Source organism: Mustela lutreola, chromosome X, assembly GCF_030435805.1.
Source record: "Mustela lutreola isolate mMusLut2 chromosome X, mMusLut2.pri, whole genome shotgun sequence".
Classification (NCBI taxonomy): Eukaryota; Metazoa; Chordata; class Mammalia; order Carnivora; family Mustelidae; genus Mustela; species Mustela lutreola.
Genome location: NC_081308.1, coordinates 95,481,730 through 95,493,990, shown reverse-complemented (window position 1 = coordinate 95,493,990; position 12,261 = coordinate 95,481,730). Strand labels below are relative to the sequence as shown.

Sequence of the window (12,261 nt, the reverse complement as noted above, 5' to 3'; positions counted from 1 at the left end):
ACTTCTGCTCTTGCCCATAGTTTCCTGAACAAAGAGAAACGAGTCAGAGGTTTTATTCTCAGCACTTCTCCCTGAGTTCCATGCTGTACACTGCTTTATCGGGTTCTCTAAACAAGCTGTTATTCATTGAGCCCTTTAACCAGTTTCAAAACTATTCATCTTCAATATGGGAACTTCATCTTGCCATAAGAAGAGGGTTCCCCACTGAGTAGCCAAGAGAATTCTGAAAAATACCTAACAGGATAGATTAAATTTCTCAAGCCTGAAAACTAAAACTAATTTAAAGGACAGGGACTGAAGGTTTGCAAAAAATGTTTGTCCAAAATTATGGATGGATTGATCATATCCTCATTCCATAGAATTATATGATTGGCAAAGATCCAGATGGTAGACAAAATGCCCTTGGCCAAACATGTTATCTTTAAGTGCAGGAGGAAAAAGATTTCAAGAAATGCTCCCACTTGTCATTTCTGACAAATTTAGCCATACAGTTGGTCTAAACTATGAAGAAATGCGACATACAACCAAGATACTTGGGCATAACACACCCATGGACTATGTTGACCAAGAGATCCTTCAGGAGAGCCTTTTGTTTACCATATAATTTCTTGTTAGGGCTCAGGGCTCAGGGTTCTTTTTTTTAAAACATTTTCCCTTCTGTTTCTAGAATTGCTGTTCTTCTCTTTGATCTCCCGTTGGATTTGTAGGTGTTTGCAATGTTTAGATAAGTTATCTAGCTCATCTCCTGCTACCTGATGTAGCCTCAGCCTGCTACTTCTCCGTTATCTTGATTCCTCCTCAAACATTTTCCCTTCTGAAAATCAGCATGGTGATGACTTTTTAGTATAATAATAGAATCCCAAATAAATGAAGATGGCTGTTTCCATGAGGGTGTGGGCAAATAGGCATTCTCATGCACTGTTAGCAGACAATGTCAAGTGGAACAAACTCTATGGAGGGCAACTTGGACATTAAAAATGCCCAAATACTTTCACGTAACAATTCCGCTTTCAGCAGTTTAACCTAATGATCAATTTGCATATGTATGAAGTCATTTGTTCGTGAAGATCTCAACTGAAGCCCTGTTCATGCAAGCAAAATATTGGAAAGAAACTAAATGTGTATTAGTGTGGGCCTGATTAAATACATTATGATCCATCCAAACAAACAAACAAAAACCACTTCATCTGTTAAAAGAAAGAGGTACTGATATAGAATCATCTCTTAGACACAGGCAAATAACAAAATAGGAGATTTATAGTATGTTACCACTCATCTTAAAAGTAGAGTTATGACACAGACACACAGACACACACAAATACACACATACCCAGAGATGGTACAATTGCCCAAATACAAGGTACATATACAATATATGTGCCCAAATAAACAAGGTAAGGTATTACTCCTCCCCACCTGACCCCCGCCAATTTCTCTCTCAGGAAAAAGGGGAAGTGCCTTATATTCAAATCCTTATAAAATCTCTCATGCACTATGGTAATTCTCCATATTCATTTATTTTTATCCATGGAGTACTGTATGGGAAAGACAAATTAGGATGAAGTATTCTTAGTCAATGCCAGTTTGGGATGCTCATAGAGACTATCTGTCAGGATTGGATAGGATGTAAATAAATTACTTCTGCAGGTATGATCAGAACTGCAAGTGTTAGATGTCATAAACAAGCTTTTTAAAGGTCACTTTTGAAATTAATGCAGTGAAAAGGGCACCTGTTAGCCCAAGATATGATAGTACGACTATCAAATACAACAGTGAATACAACTGATTGAAACCTACTCAAAATACAAAGACCTGTGACCTATAACAAGTTTTTTTTTTTTTTTTAATAAAAGAGAATGCCTCCTCCCACCACTTGGAATAAACTCAAAACACCCTTCTTTGGACTATTTTGGAAGTAAGTTGGGTGTTAACTCCTAACAATGAAATTGGCAATTTCATTTGATTTGCCTGTATAAACTATATTTCAGGGTAACCAAAGACCTTAAGAAGATGAGAGGTAAAGTTCTTTTCAGCAAAAGCATTGTAGTTAATAAAGTGTGGGAGGTAATTTTTAGAAAAGATAAGTTTTAGAAAATCACTATTTACTAGTCCCTAATTTAATTATTGATTTGGGCAATATAGTCATCAATGGATGAAACATTACATGAAAGACTGATGAGGAACTTTGCATTGAAGGGGACAGGGAGGAGTCCCCACTGAAGCTTCTGATCAATCTACTCAGCACTACACAATGGGACAAGCAGTGCCTTCTGATATAATATGAAATACTCATATGAAGACATCTTGCCAAAAGTTGCACCTGAATCTTATTAAGCCTTTAGAACCAACTTTTTCCATTTAAAGGAAATACAGGGAATAGAGATGCAACTTACATTGACATTGAATGAAACTAACAGGCAAATCCAGAAAGTGGTACATTCTACAAAACAATGACTAGTTTCTTCAGTAAGTCAATGGTAATGGAAAAAGAAGGGGGCCTGCTTTAGAGTGGAGAGATTTAATAGACACGACCCAATGCCATATGTGGATCTTCTTTGGATACTGATTTGAAGGGATCAACTATAATGCATTTTTTTAGACAACTGGGGAACTCTGATAATATCAAGTCACTGTTGAATTTTGTAGGTGTTATTATGGTATTGTAATTATATTAAAATATTGATCAATGTTGAACCAGGGTGATAAGAATAACACAATTCTGTACCATTCTCTCTACTCTTGTGTACATTTTGAAAATTTGTAACAGAATTTTTAAAAAGTGATAGAGGAGAGAGTTATATTGTGAAGATGTAAATATACACTTATAAAATAGATTCAGAAAGCAATCATCTTAATATTATAAGAATGTGTAATTGCAACCAGAAATAAAATATCCAGGGGCAGAATAATATGTGAACTCAAAAATATTCAAAATATATATGGATATAATATGTGGATTCAAAAATATTTATATCTATTTTTGAATCCACATATTATATCCATATATATTTTGAATATTTTTGAAAAGATGTTAGATGAAATTCAAATGGTCTACTTGGATAACCACTGGCTGTTTCAAAAGGGGGCTCTAATGATTACAAAAACAGTGATATTAAGATGCATAAGAAGATTTTGAATTATGCTCCTCATGAAATAGAGTAGAAAAATTTCTCCCAATGCACACATTATATAATGTGGCTTTATATATATAAATGAAAGTGATTAACAAGTTAAATATCAGAAATAGATATTCACCATTTGTGTATCCAACAGTTTACATATTCAGGTAAGTAAAACACCTGTTTTAAAAATTATATCACTGTGTGACCTCATATTCACACATATGCGGCATGTGTGTGCATGTGTGCCTGCATGCCCAGAGAACCCGTGGAAGCTTAATGTAAGAATCCCATAACATATCCTTTCTGGAGCTTTCCTTTGTACAAGATAACAAGGAGACTAAGGCACAAGGCTTGGAGGGACATTTGCTTTTCACTTTCTACTCCTGTAAACCTCCTGGTTACACCATGCCCAAATATTACCTACTTAGAAAAAAATCATACAAATAAAAATTACAGTGCAGTTTGTATCTCTCACTATGTTTCATGACACAGTCCCAACAGATCTTTTTTAGCATTATTTCCTGTTAAGTCCCCTGCTAAACTGGAGGTTTGTCCATGAGACTGATTTCACTCTTACCCCTGATTTCACTCTTCTGGTCATTCTCTGTTTCTTTCTCTCTCTCTCTCTCTCTCTCTCTGTCTTTTAAAGATTATATTTATTCATTTATTTGACAGAGAGATAGAGACAGAGAGCACAAGCAAGCAAGCAGAGTGGCAGGCAGAGGGAGAGGGAGAAGCAGACTCTCTACTAAGCAGGGAGCCTGATGCAGGGCTTGATACAGGACCCTGCCATCATCTTCTGGTCTTTCTGATATTCATTCATCAGATAGTTGTTAAGGATTTCCTTTATGCCAGACACTGTTGCGGGCCCTAGGGATACCAAAGCAAATACAAACTAGAGTCTTAATCCAGTGTTCCTTTGGTTTCCTTCCAGCGACACTGCCCATAATCCCCACATGTTAAATCCTACACTTTCTCAAGTCATGATTCAAACGCACCCTTCTCTAAGGATCCTTCATTTTACCTTCTCCCTGGCTCTAAATGGTCTGCCCCTCCTCTCTTTCCATCCCCGTGGCTTTTGTAATTATGTCATGCTACCTGCCCTATTCTGCTCAACAGAATAACAACTGTAGGTGTCTTTCATCTCTAATGATACCTAGTACTGAGCCCTTCACTATGTGCCATGTTGTGCTAAGCACTTAAAATTTTGTTAGTTAACATGGGGTGCAATAATGGTTTCTGGAGTAGAATTCAGTAATTCATCACCTACACACACAATACCCAGTGCTCATCACAAGTGCCCTCTTTAAAGATTTTTTAAAAGATTTTATTTATTTATTTATTTGACACAGAGAGAGAGAGATCACAAGTAGGCAGAGAGGCAGGCAGAGATAGAGAGGGGGAAGCAGGCTCCCTGCTGAGCAGAGATCAGACCTGAAATCAGACCGGAGCCAAAGGCAGAGGCTTTAACCCACTGAGCCACCCAGGTGCCCCAGCCCCAGTTTATTTCTTGATACAACTTTCCTTCTCTCCCTGTTGGATGTTCTGAAAGACTGTGAGCCTAGAGGTCATTGTGACTCTCAGAACCTGGTTCTTTTTTTTTTTTAAATTTATTTTTTATTTATTTTCAGCATAACAGTATTCATTATTTTTGCACCACACCCAGTGCTCCATGCAATCCGTGCCCTCTATAATACCCACCACCTGGTACCCCAACCTCCCACCCCCGCCCCTTCAAACCCCTCAGATTGTTTTTCATGGGAAGTTAGAGAGGAGAAGGGAGCTGGGGGAAATTGGAAGGGGAGGTGAACTATGAGAGACTATGGACTCTGAAAAACAAGCAGAACCTGGTTCTTAATGACGAAGCTGTTTTAGGTGCATTAAACGAAGCATGCACTCAGGGAAACTTCGCCAAATTAAGTAAGTCATTCGTTAAACAGGATCCAAACCATCTCTGAGTTGCATCCTCAAAAATACTTGTCTATTACAATGTTGAAGTGAGAGCAAACATGAAAGCGAAAGAGAAAAGGGGTCTGTTTTTCAGTGCATTCTTATGTAAGAAAAGGCTTTAAAAATGAATTCACATATATTAATGAGAAATCGGTGAGGCCAGCTGCTGACGTCAGTGAACTCAGCCCTCTGTAATCACACGGCTACTGCTTCTGTGAGAATTCTGCAAGAATTCCAGGCGTTGCCAGATAATTTCTGACAAACGCATGTTGTTAATGATAATTTAGAGGATGCCAGGCCTTTTCTCTTTCTTCCTTTCCTTTTTTTTAAACTTTACATACATCTGCTCAAAATATCTAAATTCAGTGGCCAAGTATAGAAGCCGTTTCACAGAAATCTGGTGAAATAATGTCATTTTTAGCCTTCACTCTCAGCGATGGCCTCAAATGATTAGACATGCAGTTCTGAACTTGATTTATGGAAGATGGAGGCCAATTCTCTGGCCCTGGGCCTGAACGCTGGGATGGCAGAAACCCATACTGGAAAATTTTAGTTTTCCAAGTAGATGAGGGTGATTAATGGAGAGGTTCTTCTCAAATTGGGCTCCTAAGAGTAAGCTGCTGTGCTCCCTGAAGCTGAAAATGGAATACAGGGACTGATTATTCCTAGCACCAAATGATTACAGACACTGGCTTGAATTTCACCATCATAATAGGTAAAGCAAAACAATAAAAAACACCCAGACTTAATGAAAAGAAAATACAAACTCTATACACTGAGAGCAGAGACGAGTTTGTCTAACTTACGCCACTAATTCATGGAAAAATCCATTGAGAGCAATTTAAGTAAAAGGAAAATTAAGTTAAGTGGTTTTCATTTTTTGGTCTACAGAGAAATAAATCAATATTTTGCTCACTGACTTTAGAAATTAAGAACAGAGAGCAAAAATCTACAAAAACATTAAACCAAAATTAGTAAATTAAATACAAGCTAAAATCACAGTAAATAAGTAGATTTCAGTTACTAGATTATATCTTAAAAGCTCTTTATAAGTACATCTTGATTTTATATTACTACCATTTGGGTTGAGTGTATGTGCGAAAATGGACAGTACAAGATGAAGCCAGCACAAATGAAAAAGACAGCCGTGTAGCAACCACAAGTGCCCAAGAGATAAGGCATCAGATCAAGTTATTATGAGAACAAAGAGATGAAGACACATCAAGAAAGAGAAAGAGATAGGGAAATAGAACAGAAAGTGCAAAACAGACAGGTATATACACATAAAAAGAGAGACAGAAGAAGGAGAGCTAGAAAGACAAACATTTTCTTGCTTGTTTCACAAATATTTACTGAGGCAAAAACAGATCCAGAAAATGGGAGAAGCAGGCAGGAGAAGCTCCGTAGGTCTTTGACCTTGACCATGTAAACTCTTGCTGTTGACCGAAATTGTACAAAATTGTTTCCTTTGTTTTTTGGAGTGGGGGGGCTACTAAGCACTAAAGCCCTGTGCCAGATACCAAGGGAGACAAAGGGAGGAATAAGATAGACTGACTCCCTACCCTCTAAGGACTTATTTAAAAGCTGAACTGGGCATATGAGTGAACTAGATACTGGTTTCAACATTCTTTGAAATGATGAACTAGCCGGGAATTTAAAACAGACCTTTCCACAGTGGCAGGCAGGATTTCTGCTTTGACTTTTCAATTTAGAGTATAAAGGTTTTACAGAATTATGGAGAAATACAGAACTTTCCTTTTGCACCTTCAGACATCAGAGGCATAAATAACCAGGAGGGGAAATCTCTTTGGTATGCAAAGTTGCTTGGTGGCCTAATCTTTGTCCTTGGAGAAATCAGCCTTGCTTCATTACCTGGTATCTGGGAGATATTTGAAACCATTTCTTACTTTTTTTCTTTTTTAAATTCAATGCTATTTTTGGCTCAGTTGGGTCTTAGTGGGAAAGAACAATCAAAACAAAATTGTAACATCTTTCACTTCCCACTCCCCAAAAAACCAACTCCTGAAACAAACCTACTTTTTTGAAAAAAATAAACAAATAACTCCCATTTAGACCTACAACTAAAGCAGCCCTGCCCTTTAGAAATAGAAGGAGAGCCTGTTTTAAATTTGGGGGGGGGGGGAGCTATACTCTAAAAAGATTAAAAGATAAAATTAATTTTGATAACACACTATGGGTATGTAAATACAAAATACTACATTGTATGCATGTAAAATACCACTTCAACATGTAACCAATATATAATTTATTGAGATATTTTGTATCATTTTTTCCTCCTAAGTTTTTGAAATCAGTGGGTATTTTAGACTTGTAGCATATCTCAATTTGGACTAGCCACACTTCAAGTGCTCAGATGGTCAGATGGTTACCATACTGGATGGCAATGATCTGAAATGCAGCTTTTCTGTGGATTGTGTATCCATTCCAATTATTAGCTCCACCAAAACCCAACCAGATTACAGCAAAATCTAAAAGGCAATTTTTGCTTTCTAAGCTCCCTGAATACTGTGTTTTAACTGGCCTTGAGGTGTTCACCTTTTGGGCATTAAGAAAGCAAGTTGAAGTGTGTGTGTCTGGAGAAGGTATGGCTTCCTTACTTAAGTAAAACAACCAGTTCATGAGAAGTTAAGAAGGAAAATTCTAGGTGGGAAATAATGGCTACAAAAGCCAGCCCTGCCCTGCACTCAGGTGAGGGAGACTTGTCTCAGTGTGTTCCCTGTATGCTAATGAATGAACCCCTCTATCAAGCATTTACTACTATAGAATTTAAGTTCTTTGCAGGCCCACATCATTACCTATCTCTGTCTCTCCAGCCCTTAGAGAAGTATCTGGCACACAGTTGGCACTCAATAAATGTGGGATAAACAAATAAATTAATTTAAATACATATAGTTTTCCATTTGCATCAGACATGTTTCAAGTGCTCCACTGCCACCTGTACTACTGGCTATTGTATGGGACAGCACAAATAGAGAACATCTCCATCATCACAGAAAGTTCTGTTTAGATAACAGCGGTCTAGAGCAATTGGCAGAAATACTATTTGACTGGTTAGGTGACAGTGGTCGCCAGAGACTATAAAACTCTTCTTTTTTCCTCCATGAGCAAGTAAGAATACCAGTGATATCAAATGACAAAGCAAAATAAAAAGCACAAATATTTTAACCCCTAAAAATTTCAAATGCAACAGCATTATGGTTTCCACTGGAAGAAGAAACTTGGCCATCTGTTTCTGCCTGAGTTTCTGCCTCCCTCTTCTGGTTTTCTTATCATAAGAAAGAAACCAGCACGTTCCCCACAAGTGCCACAAGACTCTTACGCCCTAGCCAAAATATCTAATGAATGCTTTCCCTTATTTTCCGAGATAAGTTGGCAATTTCAAAAGAAACGTTAGTACAGAAGCTAAAGGGGGAAAGTAAATAAAAAATAAAAATCATGAAAAATTGTCAAGCTTATGTACAACATACAATTTTCTGAACCTAAGAATCCAAGGAAAAGCAGTGAATTACCTGAAGAAGAAACTGTCCATTCCCTTATCTGAAAATAGACTCCACTGGCTGAAGGGCTAGCATAATTCTGTAGGCACATTAGCTGTATCCCTTTCTTTTCAGCCAGGAGACCTCTGGGGTGCCATCTTGGTTCCTGGCATATAGTAGTTGACGCATCTAAATATCTTGTCTCCTTCCCCATTTAAGGATAACTCTTAAGAACACTTCATTTGACTTTAAACAAAACATTTCCCTGTTTCAAACATTGTAGCCCACTCAGTTTCACACTAAGATCTGAGAAACATACCTAATTACAGTTGACTTAGAGAACAGATGACCCCCATCTTTAGCTCTAGTGAATGATCTGGTCCTGTGGTTCTCTTTTCTAGGTGAGGATCAGGATTTCTGAGGATCTTTCCCAAAGTTCAGATTCTTAAGTCCCCACTCCAGACTTCTGAATCAAATCTCTGACAACCAGGCCTGGGGATCTTTATTCTTAATAAGCATGCTAAGTGAAAATTCTGTACTCCATCTCCTTTAGGGATTGTTAATCTCTTTCCTCCTTACTTGCAGAGTCAACTCTGCCCCCCTCTGGACTATTAGGTTAAGGAGTTCTTCTGCCTCCACTCTGTCACTGTATAGTTTCACAATGAAACAGGATTGGAAGCCCAATATCCATACAGATGTAAGGGGGACAGGGATAAAGGAGTTTTCATGTGAGTCAGAGGTTTCTATAACTCTACTGCTTTTCCAGAGAAATCAGTTTGGATCTTCTAACTCTATGGGATTCAAATGTCCCAAAACAAATAGCTCTCAGCCCGACATTAATGCAGATTCCAGCAAGAGGTCTTGCTATATTAATTAACAGTCAGTCTGTCAACTAGAAAGACCAATATTGAGAATGCAGAACTTGAAATAACCCAGGTTTTCTATTGAATATGAATGTATATCTCTGGTGCTTATCTTTTGATATTTTAAATAACAATCACTTACCCTTGACCTATTTTTTCAAATCTTGTGTATTTTTTCTTTGGGTCACCAACACTCACAATGCTTCCTGAGTATGGGGGTGGGGGGAGAGGAAGAAAGAGAGAGAGAGAGAGAAGATTTAAATTGGGTGGTTGATTTCCCTTTATTTAATACTAAAAATTACAATGCCACAGTCAATGACAAACAAAACATCAGAGCAATATTTTCATGTATTTTCTATAATTTTTATGGCTAATAATATGTTTTAAGTTAAAGTAACAAACAGTAATATATTAATTAAAATAGTAGTAATAACCTGTGCTGTTTTATATTCAAAATTGATGATGTTTGAGAAACAAAAAGGACTGGACACAACTCAACATTTATAAAAAGTTCACATAAAAGGATACTGTAGATCAGGAGATACAAACATCTAAGAACTTGCATGAACTATTTGATAAAATCACTATCTTCTCTGAATTGGAGAGAAATTGAGTGCTACACTATATTCAGTTCTGCTGGACAAATATCTCTTGAGCCATGACTATGTACCCAGTACTGCGCTAAGAGTGATGGGGTCTAATAAAGAACAAAGTTGACTCATAAAGCAACGAGATCATGCTTTCTGAAATCCTACACCCCCAAACCCAGAACCCTCCCTGCACTCCACTTTTTAGTAATAACTTTACTGGAATATGACTTCCATACCATAAAAGCTCACTCATTTAAAGGGTGCAATTCATCGGTGCTCCCAAATGTATGAAGCAAACACTGACAAGAGTGAAGGGAGCTATTGACAGCAACACAATAATGGTGGGAGACTTTAATTAATAGCTTGCTTTCAATAATGGATTGAACAACCTTAGAGAAGATCGGCAAGGAAATGGAGGACACAAACAACACTATGGATCCATTAGAGCTAATACATTGATGGAACTCCTCACTCAGCAACTGAGGAATACACATTTCTTTCAAGTGTACATGGAACATTCTCCAGGATAGAGCACATGTTAGGCAGCAAAGCAAGCCTTAGCAAATTTTACGAGGTTGAAATCGTACACAATGCCTTTTCTAATCATAATGGATACAAACTAAAAATCAATAGCAGAAAGACAACGGGAAAATCCCAAGATATTTAACTAAGACATGCGTGAAAGAAGATACCTCAAGAGAAATTTAAAAATACTTTGAACTAAATGAAAATTAAATACAATCTATCAAATTACGTGGGATGTAGCAAAAGCAGTGCCCAGTATTTTTTTTTTAAAGGAAAAAATTAAGTGTACAATTCAATGGATTTTCATAACTTTTTTGAGTTACGAAAATTTATTTAATTTCACCATAATCTCATTTTAGGAGGTTTTGATCATCCCAGAAAGAAACCATGTACCTGTTCGCAGTCACTGTTCATCCATCCCTCCCCCTAGGCAACCACCAATCTACTTTGTGTTTCTATAGACTGTTCTAAACATTGGAGAATAAGGTGGTTTATAACCATGCAAGAAAAACATTAAATTTATCATGTTTGGCTATGGGAAACAAATATTGGGTTTTTTTTTTTTTATTTCACAATACCAAATTCAGTACTCAGAGGATGAATACACCACTACCGCTCAAAACAAATCTAAAAGAAGTGCCATTGGCCCTTCAATGCAGGGCTTGAATGAATGCAGAAAAATTCTGGACCTTAACAGCATCATGGGAATACAGGTTTAGGTTTTCAAGTGGATTATCTTGAACAGAATCATTTATCTGGATGTCTCTGCCCCCCCCTCCTTTTTTTTTTTAAAGCAAACATATTGGTACCATTACCTTTGACTTATATCTAACTATCATGGCTCTATTCCAAAGAAGTGTAGTGTCAATAGGATAAGATTTACAGCATGAACTATTTAAGAGAAGGTCTCTACATTCTATCTCCTAATGTCTTCTCTTATTCATTCCCTCCTCTTCATGCCCAAGGCCAGTGCCATTGTTCAGGCCCTTAACACCTCTTTTCCAAACAATTGCACTAGTCCTTAGCTACCTCAACACTCAACCTTCTTTATCTTCCACAATGCTTTAGGAATAGGGCCACCATATAGTTCACAAACCAAGACTTTCCTGGGCAAGCTGATATGTACAGTTGCCCTTCTTCAGAATGATTTCACTCTTCCTTACAATGCCTCAAAATATCCTCCTTGCTACATAATCAAGTCCAAATTTCTTAGTCTGGCATAGAATGCTCTTTACTGTCTAGCACCAACCAATGCCTACCTAACAAGACTAATCTCATATAATTCCTCTACTCTCCATCCCTCCCACTTTAAATCCTAGTAATGCTATCACTATCAAAGGCTTAGGTCTTTGCAGATGCTCCCCCTTTTCCTTTTCTATCTAACCCACAAATTCCTATTTATTACTTAAACATTATCTCAAGTCATCCTAATTTTTTAATTCTTCTCTGATCCCTCTAATAAGATTCTCATGTTTCTTCTTGAGGGCAAAAACCTTGTCTTTTCTTCTCTATAACTTCAGTGTCTAGAACAATGGCTGTCACTGAACAGATATTTATTGACCAAATGAATGAGGACAAGAAAGTATATATTTGAGTGCTAAACTGTGTGCTATAAACAATACCTAGTGTTCAGACCTACCAGTAGATGGTATACCTTGAAATAAAAATAAATGTTTCAGTCCTGGACTGTTTATCAAGCTGTTAGATTTGTTGG

General features: G+C 37.3%; 1 protein-coding gene across 11 annotated transcripts in view; it reads right to left on the bottom strand.

Moving 5' to 3' along the window:
- The window catches only part of PAK3 (p21 (RAC1) activated kinase 3), a 256,608-nt gene that overhangs the window by 36,854 nt on the left and 207,493 nt on the right, over positions 1 to 12,261 (bottom strand). For all 11 annotated transcript variants that reach the window (XM_059157369.1, XM_059157371.1, XM_059157373.1 and 8 more), the window contains one exon: positions 9,575 to 9,638. In XM_059157369.1, coding sequence (XP_059013352.1) covers positions 9,575 to 9,638 — 64 coding nt within the window. The remainder of the gene's footprint in view (positions 1 to 9,574; positions 9,639 to 12,261) is intronic.